The sequence below is a fragment of the Prionailurus bengalensis genome, chromosome A1 (genome assembly GCF_016509475.1).
Source record: "Prionailurus bengalensis isolate Pbe53 chromosome A1, Fcat_Pben_1.1_paternal_pri, whole genome shotgun sequence".
NCBI classification, from domain to species: Eukaryota; Metazoa; Chordata; class Mammalia; order Carnivora; family Felidae; genus Prionailurus; species Prionailurus bengalensis.
In genome coordinates this window covers 211,250,144-211,277,984 of record NC_057343.1, presented here as the reverse complement: position 1 = coordinate 211,277,984, position 27,841 = coordinate 211,250,144, and the positions used below count along the sequence as shown (strand labels likewise).

At 41.8% G+C, this 27,841-nt stretch overlaps 1 protein-coding gene across 1 annotated transcript in view; it reads left to right on the top strand.

Annotated features, from left to right (window-relative positions):
- Positions 1–1,594: 1,594 nt before the first annotated feature.
- The window catches only part of SLC1A3 (solute carrier family 1 member 3), an 80,923-nt gene continuing 54,676 nt past the window's right edge, over positions 1,595–27,841 (top strand). The window contains exons 1-3 of the mRNA XM_043599816.1: positions 1,595–1,769; positions 3,399–3,671; positions 22,356–22,493. Coding sequence (XP_043455751.1) covers positions 3,491–3,671; positions 22,356–22,493 — 319 coding nt within the window. The 5' untranslated portion in view covers positions 1,595–1,769; positions 3,399–3,490. The remainder of the gene's footprint in view (positions 1,770–3,398; positions 3,672–22,355; positions 22,494–27,841) is intronic.

Below are 27,841 nucleotides of genomic sequence, written 5' to 3'. Positions count from 1 at the left end.
TCTGTTCCACGCACCTAGTTCAGAAGTTCAGAAGCGCCAGCATGAAAACAAATACTTTTGTTTTAACACAGAAGGTTGAAAAGCATTTTGTTTCATACTTTTATGTTACGTTCTGCATTTATAAGAGCTATTTCATGTTTACTATGTATCAAGCATAGGACTGGTTCTTGCCCTCAAAGAACTTATAATTCAGTTGAGAAGCCAAAGCTTAACATGATTTTAAAAAGAAAGGATTAGCAGAAAACAGAGTGTAATTAAGTGTTAAACAATGTGGTACAGATGCTAAGTGACCTAGGAGATCAGAGGAAGAGAAAAATGGCTGTGGGCTGGGACTGTCAAGAGTATATATTTTCCATAAACTCTTAAAATTATGCCACGTTTAAAAGTTGTTATGATTGCTGCTCATTTGTAATTTTAAATCATTTGCATGATTCACCATTGCTTTCCAACCAGTAGCTGTTCGAAAGGGCTTAAAAGAAACAGTTGATGTTGGCAGGAGACGTATCTTTAGCAAATCTCCTGGATTTGCCAATGAGGGAAAAACATACCTTCCTGTTGGATAACAGACACAAGAACTAAGCAGATCTTGCATGGAGAATATGCGATTTAATGAGCAGGAATACAGAACTCTGGCTGCAATTTTTGGTATGCATTTTTGTCTCTATTAAACTTTTTTTCTTCATGCTAAACAACTTCTAAGTTTTGGAGCTGAGTTGAGCTTTTTCCTTGTTTAGATCTATTTTCACAATATATTTTTCTTTCTAAGAAAAGTGAACTAAAACTGCAATGAGAATTTTCTAATTCCTAAAAATAATGGCACTTGCAGGGACGGGGGTGGGGGGAGTGGGGGCAGTGGGGGCAGTGGGAGGGGTGGGGGGGGCAAGGAGGATGTTTAGCTTCCTTTAAAATTGAAGCATCAATATGCACAGGAACTTATCTTTTGAAGTCACAAACCTTCAAGTGTGCATTTACACTCTTGGTCCTAAAATGCTTTTTACTTTATAGTTCAGAAAAGATCCTGGTCTCTGTGCGTTGCTTTTTCAGTCTTTGCAATGCAAAGTTGGAGCTAAATTAGATTTGTTATAACAGAATTTAAACTGCTAACATAGAGGCATGTCTCATCTTGTGTTTTGAGTAACTTTAGGCAACTTTAGAGAATAGTAGCAAGCACTTTTTCCCCTCCATACTTGTTGCGTTCTGGGTCTTCCCAAGAAATGTCAGTTATTTCCCCCAATTCTGAAAAGAGGGACTCTTTCATAACAGTGTACAACCAGGCAAAAGAGCACTCTCGTGTTTCCCTCAGGGGGAGGAAACCTGTAATAATGCGAGATAATTGAATTTCGTCTTAGAAGAGTCTTCTTTGAAACGTTCTAATCAAGACTTCCAGCTTTCTGAGTGTGTGTGAGCTTTATTTTGCAATTCTTCCTGGTCCCGGTTCTGCATTCCTAATGAAAGTGAACTGACAAAGCGTGAAAGTGGTCTAAGGAGCAAAACAGAGCCAGCAAGCATGCTTCTGGTGAGCCAAGATTAATCAGTATTCCAGAAACCTCGGGTTTGCGCCCTCCTTCCCTGTGGTGTTTTCATTTTTCCCCACTCCCCCTGTCCCGGGCGCAGACTCCTCCCCTTTTCTTAAGTTGCCCCGATAGTAACTTGCAGTTTCAGAGCGCATGCATGCCGGGCTCGTGGCGTTCGTTACTCTTCCGTACCTGCTGCGGAATTCACCTTGTCATTGCCTGGGGTACCTTCCACCCGTTACAAAATCCGAAAAGGTAAGTCGGACGTCCTGTCTTGCCGCCGGGCTTCCCCTCTCCATGCACGTCTCCGCCGATGGATTTTGTTTCGCGAGCAGAGGAGCAGCGAGAGTGAAAAGCTAGCCATTTTGGTAGATAAAGTCCACGTTAGTAATTTAATGTAATGAGCGCATGGTGTCCGCTTATGCCGTGTCCGCTCTTAACTCGGAGTTGAGTCATTCAGGGTGGACTGGGGGTAGGTTGTGGTTCGGGAGCTAGAAAAGAATCAAGGCTGAGCTGGTCTGTTTAAAAGTGACTGGAAAGGGAACCAGAGACTAGTTAAAAAAAAAAAAACAAAAACAAAAAACTGGTCTCTCGTCTGTCCCCTTCCTCACTTCTCCCTAAACTTCGAATCTGCCGTGACGTCTTCAACAAGCCGTAGGTCTTATTATCACTGTCCCCAAGCTGCAATTTTATTTAAAAGTCAAAACTGTTAAGACGAGTCTCTTTTTCCACCCTTGGATTTGCCAAAAGCTCCGGAGGAGTCTTTTGCTTTCCAGTTACCTCCCCGCGGACGCACACGCTGGCTGTTGGCGTTGCCATATACACACGTCCACAGGCACCACTGATTTTTACTTGGATTGATCTCGGGAAAGATTGTGGACTACAAACCTTATACAACCGGAGGAATCCTTTGATTTTTTTTTTCAAAAGAACCGATTTCCACCCAGGAGAGATTGACTTAGATATTTGAATAGCCTAGGAGCGCTTTAAAGAAACTAGAAACCACACGCTGTAATGTTTGGAATGAAAATTGGATTCGCCTCATCTGTTCTAGAAATTCTAAAATTTTGAAATACCCAGAAGTCGGTGATGGTTTCCTCAGGAGACTCCGATATGATTGCCACAAAGACAAATGCTACTTTGTACTTATACTTGTGATAAAAATGGAAATAAATGAATTACGATTACAGATAATGCATAGATAGGCTCAGAGAACTTTGCTTGTTTCAGAGAAAAAATTAAAAAGTTACCCTGCAAAATAGTCAAATACATTTCCCAAGTCCTGTGCATATGTTCTTTTCATTGCATTCTTTTCATGACCATATTTAATAGCTGATATTATCGTGTTTTTTTTTCCTTAATGAAGAAAATCTTTATCATTTAAAACAGAAAGCCCTGAGGATGAAATATCAATATCTTAATTCATTTTATTGACCTGGTTACGCCTTCACCGGGTACACAACATAAGCCAGCAAGTAATTATTGAGCGCTTCCTGTGCGTTCAATTCAATTAGACATTTATTGAGGGTGAACATTGTGCAAAAAGCACTTGGCTGGTTCTGGGGGAGACTGAGGGGGTGGGGGCTGCTTAGTCACACTCGGCTCCGATGAACCCTTTTACAGCCTCATTGGAATAGGAAGGGCAAATTTTTAAAAATAGAACACACATTTCTGCTGGTAGATTCTGAATTGATGCACATTTCTCACACGTGGTCCTGTAAAATATGCACCTCCCACCCAGCCTTGAAACCTGGCATTGTGGCTCTCTAGCTCTTGATTCCTACTGAGATTATGCAGCGTGCCAACAGCTTGCCCTGCTGTGGGGCAGCCCTGATTTCTCACCCCTGCAGGCTGTAACTCTTGTCTCTCCTCTCCTTGTTCTAGTTGTGTTCTCTAACACCAAAGAGGTCTGGCTTTCCGGGGGTGATTCCGAGACGTTGAAGTGCAAAGAAAAGACATTCCTACAGAAGTAAAATATGACTAAAACCAACGGAGAAGAGCCCAGGATGGGGGGCAGGATGGAGAGATTCCAGCGAGGAGTTCGTAAGCGCACACTCTTGGCCAAGAGGAAAGTGCAGAGCATCACAAAGGAGGATGTTAAAAGTTACCTTTTTCGGAATGCTTTTGTACTGCTCACTGTCACTGCAGTCATTGTGGGTAAGTCATTTGATAACAACGGAAAAAAAAAAAAAAAAAAAAGGATCTTGTTTCTCTGGGGCATCTGGCTCCCTGGGCGTATTATCAGATGGACTGATTGTAGGTATTCAAAATAATAGTCTAGGCTTTTTTCTCCCACTAAATGACAGTCTGTTGGCATGTTTGAAGCAATATACGGTAAACACACCAGAATCTGAAAGAAGCATCATTTGGCATTATGCAAATCAATCGATTGTGTGGAGAAGAGAAACAAATCAAATGCTTTCCCATCTCATGGAAGCATGAAAGAGTGACAATTTAATCATTAGGCCTGAGCAGTTAAATAACAATAAAAACAAGCAAACATATGCTAGATTTGGCCCAAATGTAATCATACAATGTCGCTTTCACTTAAAGCTAATTTATGCAATTAGTACATGAGATACAGGTTCCTAATAGTAATTATATTCTAACCATTCTAATGGGTGCTGACTTGAAACTGGGTATCATGCCTAGAGGTAGAGACTTTTACGTGTTTGCATCTCCCATCCAGTGACTGGAAAAGGTAAATTGAGACAAATGTTAACACAGATCTTTTTCATTCATTTCTTGCCATAAATAACTATCCCTTCTCTGCAACGTTGCAGCCTCTTACAAACTTAGCATTGTTAACAGCAACCTGTACTAATAAAACATTGTTTTGTTTGATTTATTGGAATCTGAAATTATTGTTTATTATTTATGGGTGGCAGATAGCTGAAAAAACTACTTACTGGGAAATTTTGATTGAACAAATACAGAAATCTTTAGGCTGGTAAATATGCAAGCTAATGGCATGTTATAAAAAATTAAATTTCTACTAATCCGACCCAAAAGGGGGAGGGGGCATTAGTGTACAATTTTAATCTCTGTCTTGGAGTTTGCCAAGGTCTCTATCAAATATAAAGAGGTAACGACAAGAAAAACTAAGACAATTTTGTGGCATGTAAATATAACTGTATTCAAAAAGATAGGATTCTTACATTGCAAATAGGAATACGACAGAATAGTTTGTCGCAAGACTTTCAATATATTCCATCTCAATATCTTTTGCTCCTTTTAGAAATTGTTGGTCATCAATGACCGTTCAATTCATTTTAGAGATGTTCAAAGAGAAAATGTCCTGACTGACTCAGGGACATAATGGCTTTCTTTAGTAGGTTCCCCGGTTTAAATACATTCCTGAAGGAAGTATTTCAGTGCTTTGTCGTTGTCTTGGAAGTTGATGTAACACTCGGCAAGCTCAATTCATTTTTTGCTTTGAATTACAGTCGTTGCCAAGCCAAACAATAGCTGCCAAATAATAATAATAGTGAACGCTGATGGAGTACTGTTACAGCTGCTTAAGTAGTGTTTTGCCTAGATTAGCTTACTTCATCCTCAAACAAGCCTATGAGTGAATGGGCAGGAATGATTAGTATGATCCTTATTTTAGAGATGAGAATACTGAGCATGGAGAGATCAAACAACTTGCCCAAAATCATGCAGATAGTAAACGCTAGAGCTCAAAGTCAGACTCAAGCTATCTAGGCCTGGGGCCATTCTCTTAAACACTTTGCCATCCTGCCTTTGTGCTCTGCAAACTAGTTGGCATCTTGTGAGAGATTCCAAGAAGAGAAATGCTGCTATGTCTTGGTAGAGGCCAATTAGCAAGCAGTGCTACATGCATTCACATAGCATTGTCATTTTACTATATGATTTACCCAGTCAGACCCACAGAAAACTTATAATTCTCCAACAAATGATTAAGCCACATCCCTGTCATGCATTTAACAAATACTCATTTATTCTACAATCCTGTACACATCATAATAGAGCTCAGTGATACTGGAGTATGTTTGGAAAAGATGCAGAAACATTTATTCAACATGGTGTTCCAAACACAAGAAGAGTTCAATTTCTAGAACAGAAATGTTTCAGTTAAAGAATAAAGGAATGGAAAGTAATAAAACCTGCACATGGAAAGCAGATTGATGGAGAAGCAAGTTCCTAACTGATTACAAAGACATGTCTCTAATAGAAGGAAGATAATGCCAGGACTTAATGGTCCATTTTCTCTATGAGTTCTGGGATCATTTCCTAGCCCAGCGAGGACTTTCCTAAGATTTGTGAGAATTGCAGTGAGTTGGCTGAGCTGGGGTAGATAACTTGGCAGGATGTCCTCATGGTTGGCTTTACTAATGGAAACTGAAGAGGTAGAAGTAATAAGAAGAAGGCACTAACAAAGAAACAAATAAAAAGAGCTCATTGACAGTCAGAGAGACCACTGAGTCTACACCAAAGACTTGGAATGGCCAATAGACCACTTGGTAGCAAACAGACTTAGGAGAGAAGGAAGAACCCTTCAGTTATCTCTTGGTGTGTCTTCCATTGAGGGCCCAATGAAAACAAAGGCTCCATTTAGCTTGTCACTGGGTACCATGTCTACATCAGCCCTAAAAGAATAATAAGAGCATGTCTGGACTTCAGCTCTCTAATTCATTTGCTGCAGCATTGGACAAAAAAATGGAAAGATGCTCGCAAGGAAGAAGAAAAGTTCTTTTCCCCAAAGAAGAGATGAGAAGAACCAAATTCTTAGGTTTTAATAATTTTTAATACAAAAAAAAAAAAAAGCCCTATATATCGGGTAAATTTTTTATTCCATCTGTTTTCTTTTGTCTTTTTGGAAAAAAATAAATGTGCATTTAGTATGTTGAAGTGGAAACTAGAAAGGTATTACAGAGGAGGAGTAGATACATGTGAAATCATATAGTCAGATTAAAGTAGAGAATTGTAAATATTTCAGTATTAATTCCTCTACAAGCACAGGCCTAGAACCATGTGTGCAGTTTGATGTCAGGTCTAAGAAGTGACATTCCTAATGCCATTTCTAAGTGATGTCACAGTCCGAATATGCCGTGCTATGTCAAAGCCACGTAATGAAAGCAAATTAGCAACCTGAGAGAAGGCAATGCCAAGTGTTAAGTCTCTTTAAGGGGGTTCATTACTAAAGCATTAGATAAAGTGTCTCCCAGGGCTGTTGCAGACATCTGTCTAACAAAAACCACACTGAGAAGAGTGGTTACTATCTTTCTTCCTCCAGGAAGCACTTTCTCGTTTCAAACTGTGGTAAGTGGTATGAGAGTGACCTCAGACATCTTGCTGAAAGAAAGGGAAAGTCCTTTGTCATGTTTAAGTCATAGAATGCCCATCTTTCCACATCCAGGGAGCAAAAAGCACAATAAAAATGAAATCTCAGGCTAAAAATTTTTGAAGAAATGGGTCATAACATCAGCTACGAGGGGAAGGAAACTAAATAGAATTGCATAGAACTGGATGGTGGTTTTACCTGAGGGAGTTCACAAACAGCAACTAGCATCTTTCTCTACACACACACACACACACACACACACACACATGCACGCACGCACCTTTTATGTTTGGGTTGTCCTCTATATGGGTTTGAGAAAAATTGGTGACTTTTCAGAAAAGAAAACATACTGGCTACATGTGTATAAAGCATTGCTCATCATTACCTTATAGTCTTTGGCAATGAATGTAAATGGCACTACAATTCAGCACAATTCGATACTATCTCTGAAAGATATACAAGAAACTGGTCATTGTGGCTGCTTCTGGGATGAGAGCTGGGTGTCTGGTAATGGGATGGAAGGACTATTACTTTCCTCTAAGTTTTTGTATGGTTTGAAGGCTTTTCACCACATTCGTATATTATCTATTATCTATTATCTGCTGAATAATTTTTTTTAAAGAAAGATTCAGTGCTATTCAGCAATTTAACACATACTAAATGCTGGGTATCTGGTCTGTGCTATGCAATAGAGAATCTTTGCCCTCGGGTAGTTTAGTAGAAGCGATAAAAATGGGATGACAAAGGAATAGACAAATTTCAGAGGTAGTAATAAGGAGGTTTTTGTTTTAGTGAGGTTTTTAATTATGTCAACATTTTTTACGTGAGATCATATTATCCATACTGTTGTATATAATATATGATCTTTGTGTTGATACTTTAGAGGTTGTACTTTTCTTGTTAACAACCTAGATGTACCGTGTGGGAAAAAAGAATATGGCTTTTGATGAAGCATCGACTGGATTTATATGTGAACTGTATCATTTAATAGCTGTATGATCCTAGAGAAGGCGTTTAACTGCTCTGTGCCTCGGTTTCCTCATCTATCATTACACATATAATATGCATTGCAAACACTAACACTGTACCAAGCACTGTTGTACGTGCTGTTAATACATTGGCTTTATTTAATTCTCAGAACAAATAAGGCAGGGAGGTATTCTTATTCTTATTTCACAGATAAGGAAACAGCTCACCAACTGGGATGCAAATCCACTGTTCTGGCTGGAACTTTATACTCTTACCCACCACACTCTTCTGAGTGCTGGTCCCTGCCCTTGGGGCATGTCCATTCTTGTTTTATGACATCAGTTAGCTAAGGGTGTGCACTGACCCAACAACAAAAGCGATGGAAAGGACACATGGAATTGAGACCTCAGTCCCAGGGGCACCCTGCATCTTGACGATTGATTGATGGCACGTGAGCATTGACAGAAGAGCTGGACTGCAGCCTGTTGGGTTGGTCCAGTTGCTGACTCGGGTGACCGAGGGTGCCGGTGCTCCCAGTAAAGGTAGAATACAGGAAGAAGATTGAGGGAAAGTGGGAAGGATGATTTCAGTTTTTTGGACATGTTGATTTGGGGATGTAAACGTTACAACGGGAATACAGTGCAAGAGGCTCAGGGTACGTAGAGATTTTGAAGGTATTCTTTTGATGTCGAGACTGAACAAGGACAGTTCTGTCTTTGAAGGTTAAATGGATAATCATCCATGAATCGGGTTATCCTCCTGCATCAGCTACTCTGTAAGTGAGACCATTCTCAGAACACAGTTAACTCTTTATGAGTAAAGCGGTAACCTCCCAGCAAGGCCAGGTATTTTGTACCTTCCACACGTACGCAGTATCTGGCCGAGTCAGCCAGTTCAGTCAGACAAGTTTACCGATGTGGTTAGCCATCCGCTGCTGCACTCAAGTGATCGGTGATGGGACCAAACGAGCCAAGGGTTTGAATGGGTGGTGCGGGTGTAGAGCGGCACCCATGCACCCGTGCGGGCAGCCTCCCGGCTCACCAAAAGAAGGGAGTCTCCACACAGTTGAACAACAGGAACCCAAAGAATGGTGAATGATTCCCCGGCTGGGATTTATGGTTCCTTCCACCCTTCCTGGAAGTGAGAAGAGAGAGAGGGAGCTTCAGGAAGCTTCTAGAAAGGGTGGCTCCTGAGGCAGGCGCTCCCCGGGTGCCGAGCTCCTCTCAGAGACCCCTGGGGACAGAGGGCTGGGAGGGAAGTGTTAGGCCTAAGGAGCTCAGAAGCAGTGGATTCACAGTGCCATGCTCTGGAGAAGGGACAAACGGATAGGGTGTAGGGACTGGTGATGTTCCTCTGCTTTGTCTTCTCCCCCAGGGAGCAGAAACACAGAAAAATTGTCAGGGGCAGCTATAACAACTACCTGACATGTGCTTACAGCTCACTTGGATCCCAGCCCTCAGTTTCATTCTCAAAAAGCATTCCAGGGAGCTGCCTCCTATCCTGGGGTTTAAGTCTGGCACAGTATAGGGGAGTGGATCAGAGCTATGGACTCTGGAGTCAGACACTTTGAGGTTTATGTCCCAGTTCTGGAACTGAGCCTCCGTTCCTTCATGTATAAAATAGAATAATTGTAACCCCTCTCTGCCAGGATTTATGTTCCAATTCTGCCGCTTACAACCATGTAACTTTTAATAATTTCCCTAAGGGCTTGGCAGGTAGAGAATCCACACAAACTGTAAACCCCTCATCTTTTGCCTGTGCCTTTGCTCAGGCACCAAGTGGAAATGCACACCGATTCGCTGATGCTTTCTGCTGCAGGACTGAGACCCAGGGAAGGGGGTGGGGGTGGGGGGACAGGGACTAGGAAGGGGAGAAGATGGTCACCTGGTTTACGGGTAGGAGAAGCGGCTTCTATTTCCTTGGCTAGAGAAGAGAGCCAAGCAGAGTTGTAGGAAGAGATTTAGCAGTTGTAAAGGGCTTTGAGAGGCAGAGCTGAAAGCCTCAGAGTAAGTAATACTGTCATTATCTGTCCCTTACCCACCTGGCCTCCGAGCTGAAGCAGAAAGTAATCCCCTGGCACAGTCCTTATCATAATACCGACTGCTCGATGGAGGGAGTACCTGGCAGTAGATGTCTTTCTCAGGAAAGTGAACTTGCTGAGAAAATGTTCTCAGTCAATGTTTGAACCTTCTCGGTAGCGCACTTTGTTCATGCCACTTGGGACCAATCTGAGAGTCAGGCACCTCCCTGGTTTCTCCTTTTTTCCAGCATTTTGGTGTCTGCCACTCCTTAACTGCCACCCCTACCAGAGTTGGGCAGGCCAGATGAAGTCTTCTGGAAACCTGGGAGGAGTGTTGCTGGTTTCTAACAGAGTTGGTCAACGTCCTTCTGAAGTATGGGGCAGAGGGCTTGATTTGTTCTAAGATTGTCTCTGGATTTTTACTTTGCTGTCTTCTTCCTGTTCGTTCAGATAATGAGGAAACTGAGCAGGCAATTTCAAATTTGTTTCTCTTTCAAGTAGGTGATCAAATAAGCGGGTGTGCTCGGAACAATTACCTGCAGTAATAACACCTTCCACCGCGGCAGTGTTACGGTTTACAAAGCGCTTCCAGGGTGCTCTCTCTAGCACCGCAATCCAGGGCCAGTCCATCCTCCTTCTGAGTAGTGTCTGCACAGGTCTGTGATGCAGCTGAGAAAGCACGGAGAGTCTCAAAGTCCTGGTGACAGAGCCAGCTCTGCCATCCACTCACTCGCTTTGTGATTTAGGACAAATCGCTGGGCCTCGTATTTCCTCATCAGCAAATTACATTGGGACTAATGTCTGCTTCCAGCTCCACAGTTCTATCACTGAACATCTGATTTGCCCTTCTCTAAAGCAGAATGAAGGGAATAAGATACATCAGTGTTCCCTGTTCCCTTTCTACTCCTTGATGCCGTACAATGGCAGAGACCTTTTTCCTCTACTGTTGACCTCCCAACCCATCCTCGCCAGTCAGCCTTTCCCATCAACAAGCAGCTAAATTCTTGAGGACCCTGGAGTTCCTGAGCTCTGGGTGTGATAAACCCGTGTCGGAGCACACAAATGAGGCATGCCCTGCAGAAGCCACCTCTGCCCAGCACTCTTCTGACCGTCTCTCATAAATCAGAGGAGGAGAGCTGTGAGTCCCTGTCCTTGCTACAGAGACAGCAGAGCTATGAAGAGCCTGCGGTATCTGGAAAAGGCAACTGGAACAAAAGCACTGTCTTTTCCAAGTTGTACATTCCAGGTGTTAGAGTACTTGATATTTATTTATGGAACACTGGGGTGCTATCATTCATCAACTATTTGGTCTGGCAGCTAGGTGAGCTGTATCATTGCTACGAGATGAGGAAACACACAGAGCACTTCAGGGCACAGAGTTTAGCCATTGTGCTCACCAAGTATAAAAATTAAGCGTTTTAGGTCAAGCCTCAGTGCTGTCAATGTTGCCCAGAGCTTACTCCCTAACCCAAGAATATTTCCATCACTATGCCCCATCAAGAGAGGTCCTGGAGTGGTTTTGAAAACAAAAAGAGAAGAACAAAACCCCCAAGACTAGATAAAGGAAGATATTCCCTTTGAATTAAGACAAGCGGGGAAAAGGCACTCCTTTTTCACTCTGTGTATCATATCAAAGAGTCAAAGGTAAATTAAGGAGCAGCTAGTTAAAAGGCACACTTAAGTTTTGAATTTCAAGACTGAGTTTCTGTCTCCAGAAGGGACAACTCCATTCTTCTTGTACCCAAAGAGACTTCTCCAGTTCACCAACAATGATTCCAGGCCATAAACTGCTTCTGCTTCCCAGAGAGAAAACAATGGGCTATTAGCGAAAGATTTTCTATTCAGAATCTTGTAAGATGAAGCTCATTTGTCCCTAATGAGAGTAGAAATGGACAATTGCTGCCCTTCACATACTGAAAAGAAGGCCCCTGCCTTTAGACACATTGCATCCCTTGAAATTTCATCTTTAAAGCAAGTAAGGCAAAACCCCAGGGATACGTGTGCTTGCTGGCACCTTCAGCTTGTTGATGAATGTGAAGGTAAAGGCATCAAAAAGAAAACTGTGAGTCTTTTCACAGACTGCCTATGACCCAAGTTATCTTTTTGTTTATTTACTTTTGTCTCCTCGAATTTGCTTTTTTAAGGCAAATGACATAGTCATATAAAAGAGCCGAGATTCATTGAACTTTGTAAATTCTGACACCGCGATGCTTCACACAGTATGTTGGATGATGAAAGAGTATGATGTGAAAGAGCTTTACACAGTATGATGGATGTTACCTTTGTCTGGTAGTTTCCAACGTGACTTTGCCGCTTTGGTGTACTTGTAACTCCAAGGGCTAATGCGTTGAAGCAGACATGATCCTATAATGGTGGAGTTCAAAGTTTTTTCAGATTCACTTCCTTGTCTCCAGGGAAAAAAGAACTGTTTGGTCAGAAAGTGATCCACTCACTAGAAATCTGAACGCAACTAGCAACTTTCCTCTCCGTGGCCCAAATGAAGTACACTCACTGTTAGAGCAAATTAAAGCAAGGTTGAGGAGAAACCAACCCAGACCCAAAGTGAATATTTAGAAACATCCAGGCTTCCAGCAGAAATGATGTAGTTTAGAATTCAGTCAAAAAATTTTTTTCAAGTCTTATTTTTATTTATTTAAGCAATCTGTACGCCCAACATGGGACTTGAACTCATGATTGCAAGTTCAAGAGTCGCATGCCCTTCCAACTGAGCCAGCCAGGTGCCCTGAATTCAGTCAGATTTAAAGATAAAAAATGTGAGCCAACTTTTTTTGCTTATTTATTTTGTTATTTTACTTATGAAATACACTTACATTGCCCAAAATAAAAAATTACAAAAGGATATAAATACCTTGCTATCAGTTTCTTGTGTGCCTTTAGAATTATGAGTATAAAAGTAAATACATATCCCGGTTTTTTTTTTTTTTTGGCTTTTGTATACAAATGCTGGCATAGATTATATAGCCTGCTTTATACCTTACTTTTTTGACTTTACAATATGCCTTGGACATCATTCCTTATTAGCACAAAAAGAACCTCCTCATTCTCTCTTGGGGGCGCACTCTATGCATGTACCCTCATTTATTGAAGCAATTCCCAATTGATGGCCACTTAGATTGTTTCTAACTTTTAGATATTTGTTAAATGGTATAAAGAATAATCCTGTACAAAAGTGATTTCCCCCAGGTATAGTGTATCTGTGGGGTATATGCCCAGAATTGAAATTGCATTCATGGTTTCTATTTACTCATAACAATATTTTATTTTTTACCAGAAAGGAAAGCAACGGGTGTTAATGATTTTAGTGGGATATTTTTCCAACGACCATGGGGTCGGACATTTAAAAGACCTGTAGGATTATTTGTAAGTTTAGTTAGCATTTCGCATAGCCTATGTCAGTGCGCTTTTAGGAAGAAAGCACCAGGCTTTTCAGAGCTCCTCAGGTTCTTCTGAGACAGTTGTCTGCCAGAGTTGTATGCCGTGTGGACTTGGGTCTGCGTTAGTTACCCAGAGCTGGTTCGTCTGGGCTCCGCTGGCAGAACAAGGCGGGAGCAGGTATTTGCACCTCCAGCAACAGGAAATACCAAAGGACAAAAGACTGAACGAAGCCAGGGCCCAACTCTCTGAAGGATGTGGGAACAGAGGGGTGGGGGAGGGTCGAAAGGTTGCCTCAAACCCAGTAGCTTCTCACCAGGAAATGCCTGCAAGTTTGGGGTGAAACGGAAGACCAAGACCAGCAGACCTCTTGGGCAGGTAAATTCACCATTATGCCCTTGCCCTTCTTGTTAAAAATAAACTAATGGGACTTTATGTCCACCAGCTTCGGCAGGTTTGCACGAGACGGACTCACGACTTCTCCAGCTTGGGCTACACGCTAGCCAAGTTCTAAAATAGAAACTTTTATTTGATCTTTAAGAATTATTTATTGTCTACCTGCCGCAATAACTGTAATGGCCAAGTTGACAAAGCATTTTTTGATGTATTAAAAAATGCTGTCATATGCATTATCCAGGACGTTAGAATTAGTTAGGAGAAACGAGATGAATTCATAGTAAAGCAGTTAAGATTTATAATGCTTTTGGTTTACATGGTTCTTGTAAAATCAGAACCTTTAGGCGAGAATATTAAAGGTCACGAGAATTTTATTTTTTTATTTTTTTATTATTTTTTTAATGTTTGTTTTTGACAGAGAGAGAGAGAGAGAGAGAGAGAGAGACAGAGCACGAGTGGGGGAGGGGCAGAGAGAGAGGGAGACACAGAATCCGAAACAGGCTCCAGGCTGTGAGCTGTCAGCACAGAGCCCAACATGGGGCTTGAACTTACAGACTGCGAGATCTTGACCTGAGCCGAAGTCAGATGCTCAGCTGAATGAGCCACCCAGACACCCCAAGAGGATTTTAGATACCGCCTTTTCTGACCTATCCCTCCCGTTTTGTGACCAAAAAAAAAAAAAAAAAAAAAAAGAGGTCCAAAGAGATTATATGATTTGAAGATGTGGGCTGTGGAAATGGGCAGGCCTAAGTTTCAAACCCCATTCTGCCAACATCAGTTACTGGTCATGTCGCCTGGAACAAGTGGCTTACTCTTTCTCGGGTTCAGTCTCCACATCTGTAAGATGGTGATAATTAAATCCTGTAGCTTTGATATGAAGATTAAATCTTTAAAGTCCCGACTGACATAATTTGCTGGCAGCGTCAGGCCCAGAACCTCATCCCAGATTCTCAGTCCATGAACTTTCTACCGCCTCACACCCACTGTCTTTTATATTCAAAAAAACAAGCCTTGTGAGAGAAACAGGAATCAGGAGCTATGGCTCCTAGTTTGTGAATCTAAAAACCTAAGCCATATGAGAAATCGTAGCTCCGTTGAGATCCAGTTCCATAGGTCACGACAGAGTAATCACAGTTTGGAGGAGGGGATGTTCCTGAGGGTAGGCTTCTCTGCTCACAGAATGCGGTGGGGAGTGGCATTTGCTGCAAAGCACAGAGCGAAGCGATTCCTCCATTCAGAAATGTGTTCAACACGGTTCAACGCGAGCCAGGCCCAGCGCTGCTGGGCACTGGTCATCTGAAAGAGAATTAAGTCATGCTCTTTGTTTATTCATTCATCAATATACCGAGCACCTACTGTGTGCCAGGAACTGTTTCAGGGGCTTGATATATATCAGTGAACAAACATACAGCAGGAAAACCAATCTTGATCTCTCGGAACTTATATTCTAGGAGGCAGAGACAACAATGAACAACAAGCATAATAAGTTAGAAAATTATACTGTGTTTTGGAAGGTAATAAGAACTACTGAAACAAATTAAGGCGGCTGAGGGAAAAATTCAGGGTCGGTTCCAATAAGAAGATGACATTTGCACTAAGTCTGGAAGCAAACCTGGGAATCTCTGAGAAGAGCATTCCAGGCAGAAAGAAGAGCCAGCACCAGGGCCAGAAAGTGGGATCATGTCCGAGGTGGTGGAGTGACAACAAGGAGGCAAATGTTCTCTTTCTGGCTAAAGATCTGCAGGCCACGCTTATTCTGGATGGGGGTTTGAATGTCCTCTGACTGGTTTGCAGTGTCAATGTTAGAAGAGCTAGTTAGCTCATCCTGGGTGGGCATTTGGTGGTATTCATATGGTGGCCTCAGAACATAAAGTCTTCCTCTAAAATCAGTGCCACTGTTACTTTTAGATACCTTTTTGTCATCTGAGCTCTTTGGGGGCATCGTATCTTCTTCCGAAGAATTTAGTATTGTGAGTAGTAATTCTAGAAAGCTGTGGTCTGCCAATCTGTTCATGATAGTTTGGAAACAGGGTAGAAACTCGAGTAAAATTTTACTGTTTCAAACTGCAACATTTACCAAAAGTTAAATTGGGTGAATTGGTCCGAATTTTACTTCAACTTGCGCCACGTTTTTCTACTCTTAAATATTTTCTGGCTTAATATTTTCTGTAATTTTATCAGATTAAATATGGACCAAATTCTTTAAAATAGGTTGTTAGCTTTTAATGTGCTGTGCGTGTTTGGCCTTTAAAAGGAAGCCTGTGGTGGTGTTCTTTCTGAGGCTCTAGTGTGGACCTTGTGTCTTTAGAAAAGTGAAATGGTATTTAATCTTCCAAAGAAGTGTTTATTGTATAGGCTCTCTAGGGGAAACAGTGAACCCCTGAAGAACTCACTTCTTGAGCTTTCTGTGTTAGAAGAAAGTATTTGAATAAAAATGCATCTTGGTTTATAGCATTCAACCAGCACTGTTAATTTTGATCACCTTAAACATTCCAGTTAAGATATTCCCTAGATTCCAGGAATCTTGTAAAATACTTCTTCTGCTAGAAGACTCTTGACTGAGAATGAGCAATCTGAATTGAATTGTGACATCTGTGTTTTCTTTAATGTCACCAAGATGCAGATTGCAAAGTTTGCTTCAGCTGTAACAAACCCATTGGGAAGTTATTCTGATTTTTATGGTTATTTTTGCAGAGTAATCAATAATAAAGAATCTATTCTTTTGCATTAAAGGTCTGGAGGCCATAAAGGTTTTGATTAGCTCTGGGAACATCAATCAATGGGCTTCAAGTAAGGCAGAGCCCTCAGCTCTGTAAAGGCAGTGAGTGGCTTTACCAAAGCGAAGAAAACCACCCCTCCCTGCTACCTCTAATTGGTCAGAAGGGCAGAGAGTAGAGGGCTCTGAGAAGTCTGTTCTTCAGGATGTGAGGATGGTTCAGGGAAGGCTTTTTATCGTTGCTGGGCTGTGTAATCAGAAACCTGAACTGCTTACCCAAAAAAGCAATCTTCACGTTCAGAGCATTTCCTCTGTATTTGACACTGAGAGCTGGCTGACCTTATCACCCTGGCCTCACCTCTAATATTGCCCAGCAGAGCAAAAGCTGAAGAAAAATGTCTTCTGTTTATTTATTCAACAAATGAACTGCAAAAAGCTAGATGTTGACTTCGTTAAGCAAAATCAACAAAACCTTTGCCCAACTTAGGCTCTATCTCAGTTAAACTAACTCAAAATGGAATGAAAAGATAGGCAAAATATTGTGTACTAACTTAGGCTCTTTGAATTAGTACCATGACTGTTGAGAGGACGTGAGTACAGCATAGTAGGTAAGAGTCTGGGCTTGGAGCTGAACAGCCGGGGTATGAAGTCCACCTCAGCCATCCCCCTGACATTGGGGAAGCGGCTTGACTGCTCCCTGCATTGACCGTGGCCCCTACCTCTACTAGCTGTTGAGGTTTCGGCAGTTTACCTACCCTCTCAATGACTCCAGTTCTTCATGAGAAGTGAAGTGTAGGCTCTATTAGTCCTGGCTTCCATGGTCCTGTGAGGCAGTGTGCTTGGAGGGCTTGGCATCTTGCATGTATCCAATGACTGCTGGCTGTTGTCATTAAGCGTGGGACCCTGAAGCATGTTTTCATTTAATGTCCTCTCCAGCTTTGTTACTGATGGTTTCCAAGGATTAAAATGTGTGCGGTGGGGCAAAAGAGGCAAGCTATTTTAATTAAAAGTTTTATATAAGTTTAGTTAAATCATTCCAAAGAAAGGGATTCAGTGTCACCATTTTACACAGTGACTTAGCACTATGGTAACCATATTGTAAAGGGACCTGTGAAGGGTTCCAACATGTACTGGGTGCTTCTGGGACATTTCTAGCAGATCCGAGATTATTACTCAAGTGCTTCTAGAGTTTAGGGATTAGAGATGCTGAAGACCCGGGAGCCAGGGTCAGGCCTTGGCTACAAGGGTACGTCTGTGTTTGAGAGGCATTAAAGTGTAGTAGAAAGAGAACTGGGTTTTCTTTAGAATTCCCAAATCAATCACTTACTAACTCTGTAGACTTGAGCAAGTTCACTAGCTTTGAGCATCAGTGTATTCATTTTTGAAAATAGACATGAGCATATCTACCCTCATAAAGTTGTGATGAGGATCATGCCACCTTGAGCCCATTAAGGGTTCAATCAGTATTGCCCCTCCCAACATAACCTCTTCTTTCCTAGGAGTAGAAATGGCTCACTTGGTAAACCCCGAGATAGTAAACATACCAAAACATAGTCAGGGGCATCACTGACTCAAAGAGTATTTGCAGTGTGCTATCCCTCTAAACAACCCTTCTCTTCAAAGCTTTTGACCTGAAACTATCCCTTTTCACCATATAAATGGTGACTCCTGTGTGCTTTCCCCCTATAAAGAAGAACTTTTAGAAAATGTGGGTTCCGTATTAGAGAATGCAAAGAAACTGAGACATTCTAGAGGAGCTGATGCCAGAACTACACTTCCAAGCAAGATCAGCTTATTGACTTGAAAAGCCTTTTGAGACTTTGCCTCCTGGCTGTTTTTCTGCTGCTCTGTTAGGCATGTATCTCCCTGGTAGACTGGAGTTAAGAGATGTCATTCGCCCACTGCCCAGGACTCACTCACTGAGCTGGCTTACTGTCCCTCCTAGCACCTAGATGAAAATTGGTGGCACTGAGTAAATGTGGGATTTGATGGGGGAAAAGGGGAGGAGGTACATGGAACTCCCAAGGAGAGAGTGTCTGGATACAGCTGGTGTGGCTGTAAGAGGGAATATAGTCAGGTTGGCAAGAGTCAGACTTTGGGAAATGGGGTCTAACGCACATAGGTTTAGAAAGAATAATCCCTTCCTTCATCTACACTGGCTTGTGCCTACCTGTATCATTGATAGAGCAGCTGCTCTGCCGGTTTTTTCCTAAATGATAAATAATGTAAATTTCTTAAACAACTTAATAATTTAATTAATAAATAACTTTTGGACTAGCCAGGATCCTACCCATCTATGGAAATATTGTTGTTTTTGAGTCAATGCATTTCTAATAACAAACAGCCAACTTAGAAGTGAAACTTGTAAAACCAAGTCTGGTCTTGTCATTTGGGAGATGTCTAAAATTCCTAATAGCTTGATATGGTCAAATTCCAGGTGACCAAAATGAGTATCTTGTGTTTATTGCACCCATTTTATGTTATAATTGAATGACAAATGTTTAAATGTGTTTTTAAAAAGATCAGAAAACAACCAATTCTGGTGACATTACATTTGATTGGAAGTAAAGTAAGATTTATAAATATTTATTTATTTACTTATTATAAGATGAAGCACTTATTTCAGTGTGATTTGGCCTTTATATGAACAGGCAGGAAAGCACCAGATATTACCAGAGCCTTTTATAATTCCTATGTGCTGGTGAGGATACTGTGCTGAATAATGCACACTAAAAATTGGAACTAAATGCCTTACCTCAAACCAAGTTCCAGGAAGATTAAAGGTTCAATATTTTCAAACAAAGCAAGCGACCAGTCAAAGAAGGAAAAAGGAATGAAATATTTATCAAATTTGGGAAGAGGGAAATTAAAGTTTATAACTCTCGAAAAAATTACCTAATAAAAAAGGTTTGTGGACCATATTTTATAAAAATGCAAGGGGCGCCTGGGTGGCGCAGTCGGTTAAGCGTCCGACTTCAGCCAGGTCACGATCTTGCGGTCCGTGAGTTCGAGCCCCGCGTCAGGCTCTGGGCTGATGGCTCAGAGCCTGGAGCCTGTTTCTGATTCTGTTGTCTCCCTCTCTCTCTGCCCCTCCCCCGTTCATGCTCTGTCTCTTTCTGTCCCAAAAATAAATAAACGTTGAAAAAAAAAAAATTTAAAAAAAAAATGCAAAATACCTGTATATTTTAGAGTATTAGAAAAATAGTTATAGCAAATATGTTACACATAGGCAAAGGATAATTATCTTTATTATGTAAAGAATTTATATCAGATACATACACACACAACACACACACATGCACACATAAATTCTTAAACTACTAGAATTTTTAAATGCTTGGAGAAAATACAATTAGGAGAAATGGTCAACATCATTAGATATTAAGTAAATTGAAAGGAAATAAAAAATACATACTATATACTCATCACATTCACAAATGTTATTTGTTTTAATAGTTGTTATGATAATTCTCCCCATATAGATAATATTAACGCCTTCTCATCCACTAACAGAACATTAAACTGTTGGGCCAACCCAGTAGAAAAACAATTTGATAACATGAATCAAGGTAGTGATATTCTTTAATGCACTGGTTTCCTTTCTCTAAACTACACTAAAAAATATTTCTAGTTATAAAACAGCCTTCATATATTTATTATAGTGCTCTTCATAAAAGCAAAAAAATGCTAACCAACCTAACTGTTCAACAACAAAGGAAGTATTAAGTAAATTATGGTACAATCCTTAGATCTGGTATCATGAACCCTAAAAGTGATGCTTATGATAACTACATATGGAAAAGTATGTTCTGTGTGATTTCCATATATTTAACTCTGTGTGAGAACATTCTGGAAAGAAACTCACAGAAGCACCAACAGCGCTTGTCTTTGCTCTGTTGGAGACGTAGGAAGTACGTGTGAAGGTCACAAATGTGAGCTCTGAGTCCGAATGCCTGGGTTTATTTTTTATTTTATTTTATTTTTTTTAAGTTTATTTATTTTTGAAACAGAGAGAGACAGAGCATGAACGGGGGAGGGTCAGAGAGAGGGAGACACAGAATCGGAAGCAGGCTCCAGGCTCTGAGCTGTCAGCACAGAGCCCGATGCGGGGCTCGAACTCACAGACCGCAAGATCGTGACCTGAGCTGAAGTCAGACGCTTAACCGACTGAGCCACCCAGGCGCCCCAATAATTCTTTTTTTTTTTAAATGTTTATTTATTCTTGAGACAGAGAGAGACAGAGCATGAACGGGGGAGGGGCAGAGAGAGAGGGAGACACAGAATTGGAAGCAGGCTCCAGGCTCTGAGCCATCAGCCCAGAGCCTGACGCGGGGCTCGAACTCACGGACCGCGAGATCGTGACCCGGGCTGAAGTCGGACGCTCAACCGACTGAGCCACCCAGGCGCCCCGGCGGAATGCCTGGGTTTAAATCCCAGCTCTGTCACTTGAGTAACTTTTTGACTTTGATACTGAGTGGCTATTGGAGTCCAGCAAGTTTGAAGTTCACCATAATTAGATTTCCCCATCAGTACACTGGTGGTAAAATAGTACCTACCTCCAGGGGTTTTTGTGAGGATTAAATATAATAACGCAAGTAAAGCACTGACAATGGCTGGCATGTGGTAAGAGCTCAGTAAGCATTAGCTATTTGCTATTTAAGTGAGAGACTCAACAGAGGCAGGCTTCTGCCTTTTCTTTTGCGTATCTTCCAAATCACCTTTTTCTGTCTTGAACATATTACTGTTACATTGGGAGAAAAGCGATAACTATTTTCCTAAAGGCCCTGAAAACTGGATCAGCCAGATTTTCTAGTCACGTAGATTCAGACTCTTAATTGCAGTATCACAGTATATAATCAAAGAATGGATACTTCACAGTTGCTGAGACCCAAGAAATGAAATTGGGGTTGCTGTAATACTTGAAATGAACTTTGTGTCTCATTTCCTAAGAGAAGGAGCCCATTTCATAAGAAGTTAGGATGAGCCTGTTTCCTTAAAGGACTGCTTGCTTCCTTTGGAAAAACGTAGGTTCACCCAGTGTTCTCTCCCCCTACACCGACCTCCAGCTTCTAGATAACTCAGTATTTCTCTATAAGGCACATGTTTTAGTAACAGCAAGGCAAAAATTTAGAAAATATTTACAATAATGGAATAAATAAATTTTCCTGGACAAGGAAAGTAAATTTGGGAGAGGCGGGGGGGGAGTACATTGATTCAGTCGGTCTGTTGATTTCCAAACACCTCGAAAGCTACTGTGTGTAATTCAATTTACATATAAAGTTATTTTTAAAATATATTTTAAAGTCCCAGGAGCAGAAGGAAAATGAAGGGGAAAATTGCTTTCTTTTTCTCTTATTCCCCCCCCCCCCCCCCCCGCCGTTAGTGTTCAGGGAAAATTTTTGGAGAAAGGTCTCTGCTCATTTTGGAGTCTTCTCTTGCCGGCAAGTAACAAGTCTGTACAATACAGTTGCCAAGGCAATATCGAGACCATGTAGACAGAAAGCATGGTGTACAGACAGGGAGGTGATGGAAATGGATTAACAATGTGAACAAGAGGAATTTTTTTAATTGGAAAAAAATAAAATCATACTGCCCTTTAATAAGTGCTTGTGCTAGCCATCCTAATATCCGTTGTTACAAAGGAAATTCATTATAATAAGGGGTTTTTTTTCTACATTGCCTTGTTCATGGATACATGATTTGTCTCCCAGTTATGCCCCTATCTTTGTAACTCTGTACTGAGCCACGTCAAACTTGGTTCTACTGCATTTAAGTTAGACAAAGACATTTTTCATTTGCTAAAGCCAGAGACGTTTTTTCTCTAAGTCTTACTCGAAGCCCTGGATTCAGCCAGACCCTGGCAGACGGAAGAGACAGGCACACCCCTTGCTCCTAAAGCAGCACCAATATTCGCTGCTTAAATAAACGTACTCTCGTCAGACAGGAGTGACCACCAGCCAAATACTTCTTCATTTTCCTAGGACTGTTACTTCAGTTTTTAAAAGGGCTCAAATTTTCTCCATCTTTTCTTTCCCCCTTCAGGTACAATCCTGGGATTTACCCTCCGACCATACAAAATGAGCTACCGAGAAGTCAAGTACTTCTCTTTCCCTGGGGAACTTCTGATGAGGATGTTACAGATGCTGGTGTTACCACTTATAATCTCCAGTCTCGTCACAGGTACCATATGCAGTGTTGTTTTTTTGTTTGTTTGTTTGTCTGTTTTTTTGTTTTTTTTTAAGTGTGCTTATTGCAAAAGATCACTTAGAAAAGCAAATGCTTTAGGTTTCTGCTGGATGCATGCTCTGTTCTAGAAAAAAAAAAAAGTCCCTTCAAAAATGATGGAAAGGAGGCTTTAGTAATGCATGAATGATTATAACTCTCGTATTTTACCAATCACAAGAGGAAACGGATTTAAACAACCACGTAATCTAGTCTGCCTCACTACAAAAGAGGCACCCTGCTAAACCCTACACAACCAGCCTTCTCTGACCACAGCGATATAGTTGACAACAGCGTACAACAGGTCTGTTTTCTCACCCTCTTATCCCACCCAGATAACATCTGGTTGGACAGCCTATTAGCTATTGATGCAAGAATGCTTGTTCTCAGAGCCACCAGGACTTGAGCGGGAGCCTTCTTGGAAGCCTCATCAAGAGGTAATACCCACAACGCACTCACCAATTCTGCTGCCACCAACACTTTATCTTTTCCTGGTGAACCCGCATGATTTCATTTCCTTCTCCAGTTGTCCCCCACCCCCGTTACCTATGAGGCTGGTGGGAGAATGGGGAGGGGGCAGGGGATTTCCCCATCTGGATATTTTTGTCAGCTGACACTTGGATTCTCAAGGAGTGGAAGCTTTGCAGGGTAGGATCTATTTTCTGTGACAGTAAGATAACAATCGACTCCTCCATGGGAAATGCTTCAAGAGTCATTTGTACACGTGACTGGCGAATACAAATGGAGCCAAAAAGAAAAAAAAAAAAAAGGTTACTATACATTCCTTCCTGCCCACTCTTCTCTTTCCCCACAGCACACCTCTGACATGAAGAAAGAATGTCCATAGACACCGTCCAGCAGGATGGTTTCTAGGTTTGTAGCTAAAGCCCAGAACTCAGGTATTACTGACCCTGTTCTCTTCTCCACCTGTGGCTCACTGTCCCTCCATGGGTACATCTCTCCACCTCTATGTGAGCTGGCTCCAAGCATCTTTCCCCTCCCAGGGAGTCCTCAAGGATATTTATAATCTCTTCTCAAGATCTCTGTGTAGTAAGAATTTCATAGCACGACTCAAAAGTCATAGGGCAAGATTCTGACTGCTGCATGCCTGCGAGGGCTGGCCTAACTTGGACAGAAACTATATCAGCTCTTCCCCCAATGCCTTGCGGATCTCTACTGGCTTCCACTTGTTCAGGTCTTTAAACAAGTGATTGCATGTACAGGAGGCTCCCATTGGAGGGTGAACTGCCCATAAAGCAATCATGTAGGCAGGATGATTATTGGGATGCTTGTTTCTGAAACAACTTGGTCCGTTGCTGACCAGGGGGTAATCCTAGCAGTCCCAATTCTTATCACCAAAGCTAGATTCATGCTGACAGGACCTTACATTCTCATTTTATTATCCACGTGTTGACATTTTTCTGCGAAGCAAGTTCTTGCAGTAGCTCTTAGAGGACAGAACTCACATGTGCCATTTTATTCAGTGGGCAAGTGTCCCTCTTCACCATCCCTACTGGCCAGTGTCTGACTTGAGTCCCTACAGTCTTCATGGATGCAAACTTGAGGGGTTCTGGATTCCTTTATACTGTCCTTCAGTATAGTATCTAAGTCCCAGTATCTAAATATTGGGACCAGTATTTAGAGGTTTCTGCTTTCTGATATTTGTGCTGAAAACCCACATGTTACCCTTCCAAAAGGAAAGCCCTCATTTGGCACAATTAGAGAAAATATTATTTCCCCTTAATAGCGATCTTGCTCGACAATTACCTCCAAGTGGAATTTCCTGATATTTCTAATACTTAGTACGTCAGCTTCATTGAAGGAATACAAGCTTTCACTGAATAATTGTGCAGGAAAAAAAACCATGATGCAGTCTCTTTACATGGTTAAAAAGAAATTTGTGGGAAAACCTTGGAAAAACTAGCAACATTTATAATATTGAAAGGAATTATAAGCTGCAAGCAACCAATATAAAATAAACTTTTAAAATGTAACCTACTTGTACGTTGGCGATGCTGCCGCTTGGGACCAATAAGAGAGTCTCAGCCCTTTTCCAGGACTATGTTAAGGCAAGGGATATATGGGCACTGGGTGGCTCAGTTGTTTGCGCATCCGAGTTTCGATATCGGTTCAGGTCGTCATCCCAGGGTCTTGGGATCAAGCCACAGTGAGTGTGGAGACTGCTTGAGATTCTCTCCCCGCCCCCCCCCACCTCATCCTTCTCCCCAATGTGTGTACTCTCTCTCTCTCTCTCAAAAAAGAGAAAAAAAGGAGGGGGGGATATAATTTAGTTTGCCAAAGATCTTTGTAAGGTATTAATCTCAAAGATTAATTTCCAAGCTACATAATATTTTGGATACTTATGATCAATTAAAATGAACGATTGGTTCAATAAGACTTTCCTTTAGGGTTTTAAATATGGTGATTCCAAACCAAAAAGGGAGCAGGGGGTATGACCCATTGGGAATGAGGAGGAGGAGGAGCCTCTAAAAATTACATACATCCCTGGAGGACCCCTGTGTGTGTTGGGAGAAGCTCCTGGAGAATGTGTTGTCTAGAGAGGAAACAGAGTCAGGTCCATTATTTTAGAATGGAAAGCCATACTCAAATGCCTCCTGTGGCCAAGCAGGTGACGATTATATATGAAGCTGCCCTTTCAGGGTACTTTTTATTTTCTTTCTATGATAGAAATATCTTGTGTGTGTGACAGGGGAAGTAACAGGGACAAGTGTGATGACGAGTGGAAAGTGATCCAGCTGCACAATCGGATAGACAATGGGAGGCAAGGAGACTGTGGTGACCTGAAAAGTATCCGCTTCAGCCGATTGTTGCTCTGTGTCAACAAGGGCCAAATCTTCTGATTTTTTTAAGAGGGTCCAGAAATCTAAAAAAACTTAAGAACCTCCTAATTTTTCCATGTTGGTACAATTCACAGAACAACACACTGCAAGCCAAACAAAGCTCCTCTGCAGGCCAAGTCCAACTCTTGGGCTACCAATATAAGAACTCAGGTGTGAATGTCGGTGTCATTCATTGTAAGAAATGCACTGCTGAGCTGGGGCACCCATGGAGCTCTCACTGGGTTTCCCTTACGGCCTTATTCAAGTGTTGACAGTTCACACCAGAGCTCGAGTCAGTGTGCTGTCACAAAACACCACATTTATTGACACTTAAACAAATAGCTATTGGAAAACCTGTCCTCTCCATCTTCTGTGTCACAGTTGTGCTGATCTTTCCTGCACCCGATAGCAACACCAGAATAAGAACTCGGGGGTGATGCTCCCACAGAAAGTATTTCCCAACGGGAAAATGTTTGATGGACTTAATGTTTTTAAGTCAACAAGTCCCAGGGTCTTGACAGACAGAGATAGAAATGCATGAAGCCCTTACTACATGTGTTGGATTAGGTATTCTGTTTTAGAAGACTCTGTGCATTTTATTGTGCTAAAGTCACATTTAAACTCAGAAATCGGGGCGCCTGGGTGACGCAGTCGGTTAAGCATCCGACTTCAGCCAGGTCACGATCTCACGGTCCGTGAGTTCGAGCCCCACGTCAGGCTCTGGGCTGATGGCTCAGAGCCTGGAGCCTGTTTCCGATTCTGTGTCTCCCTGTCTCTCTGCCCCTCCCCCGTTCATGCTCTGTCTCTCTCTGTCCCAAAAATAAATAAACGTTGAAAAAAAAAAATTAAAAAATAAATAAATAAATAAACTCAGAAATCTAGGGGTGGCTGGGTGGCTCAGTCAGTGAAGTGTCTGACTTCGGCTCAGGTCATGATCTCACAGCTTGTGAGTTTGAACCCCACGTTGGGCTCTGTGCTGACAGCCTGCTTCAGATTCTGTGTCTCCCTCTCTCTCTGCCCCTCCCTCCCTCTCTCTCTCTCTCTCTCCCCCTCAGAAATAAATAAACATCAAAAAAAATTAAATTCCAAAATCTAAGTTAGGTTTTCGTATTTGAAACATTTGTGTTTGTGAATTGTGGCTCTAAAGCTCCCATAAGCCGTGTTCTCCTTTCCCAAATTCGAAATTCCAATCGTTCCAAATATCCTTGGTGTGTATTAGCAATTCCAGAAGCTGCCAGAGAGAAGCTGGGAGCGAGCCTAATGGCTAGATTTGTACTCAAGTACCTGTGTTTTTGAAGAGGAAGAGTAAGTCTGTGCCAACACACCACACAATAAAATGGGGGCTTGGCACCAATTTCTATTGATTTGGTCAGCAGAGGCAGCCAACTAGATATTTCATGCCAGAAATATGAGTTGGTTTGGCTGCCTTAGCCTGATTAAATTCACTAGATAATAATTAAACTCCATTTCAGGTTGTACCTTGTAGACATAACTATCAGAAACCTAGTGCTTTCTTCTTTTCTCATCTCTTCTTTTCCTCCTCAATCACTTACCTCGGAGGGAATCTTTTGTGTCTCCAGTTTTCTGGAAGCCGGGAGCACCACTTGACAAACGATCTCTGTGTGTTGGGTAAGAGTGTAAGTAAAGGGGAGTGGTAGGGGAATGTCAACAGCAGTAGCAGCAGGGTCTGGGGCCTGTGGTAGGACACCCTGGATTTGAGATTATAAAACAGGTGAAGTTTATCTTTTCACACTCATTCGTCCATTAACAGCTATTTTTTGAGTTCTTGCTATGTCAGACACTGAGCTAGGCACAAGAGATAGATACATGAATACAAAGATATCGTCCCCAGGAGGATGTATATTGGGTGGAGAGGGAGAGCTTCCCTGCATCTCTTAAATCACACAATATACGTAAGCAAATCCTAATTCCAACTGTGAGGGGGTAAGGCTGGTCCTCTGTTAGGTGACCTCTTGTTAGGTGGCCACAGGCTGCACTCTGAGCCACCACTTTGCTGCAGCTGATACAACGCCTGACCCAAACCCAGCCCGTATTAGCAGAGGGTTGGCTCCAGGTCACTGTCCCTACGTAGTCACGTGACATCTGGAGCACTGGGTGCAATTCTGGGAGTGGAATAACAAGAGAGGGCAGCCGGGGCAACGAGAAAGACATTTGACTGATTTTAGGAACATGATTCCAAATCTGATATTTCAAGTCATGGCATCTCCATCCCAAAGTTACATGGGTACCACTCCTATTCTCATTTACTTAGAATGTTCTTGAAATCCACATGCGTACTTTTCTTCCAATGTTTCTAATCATTACAGAAAGTGGAAACCTGTTACTAGTCTAGTGAAGGAGATAATAAATTACAATGTAATAAAGTTCTGGATTGCTTCTGTGCCTGCCAAAGGTCTTGGGAACCTGAGATCTGTGCTCTCATTGTTTAAAAAGGTGTGTGTTTTG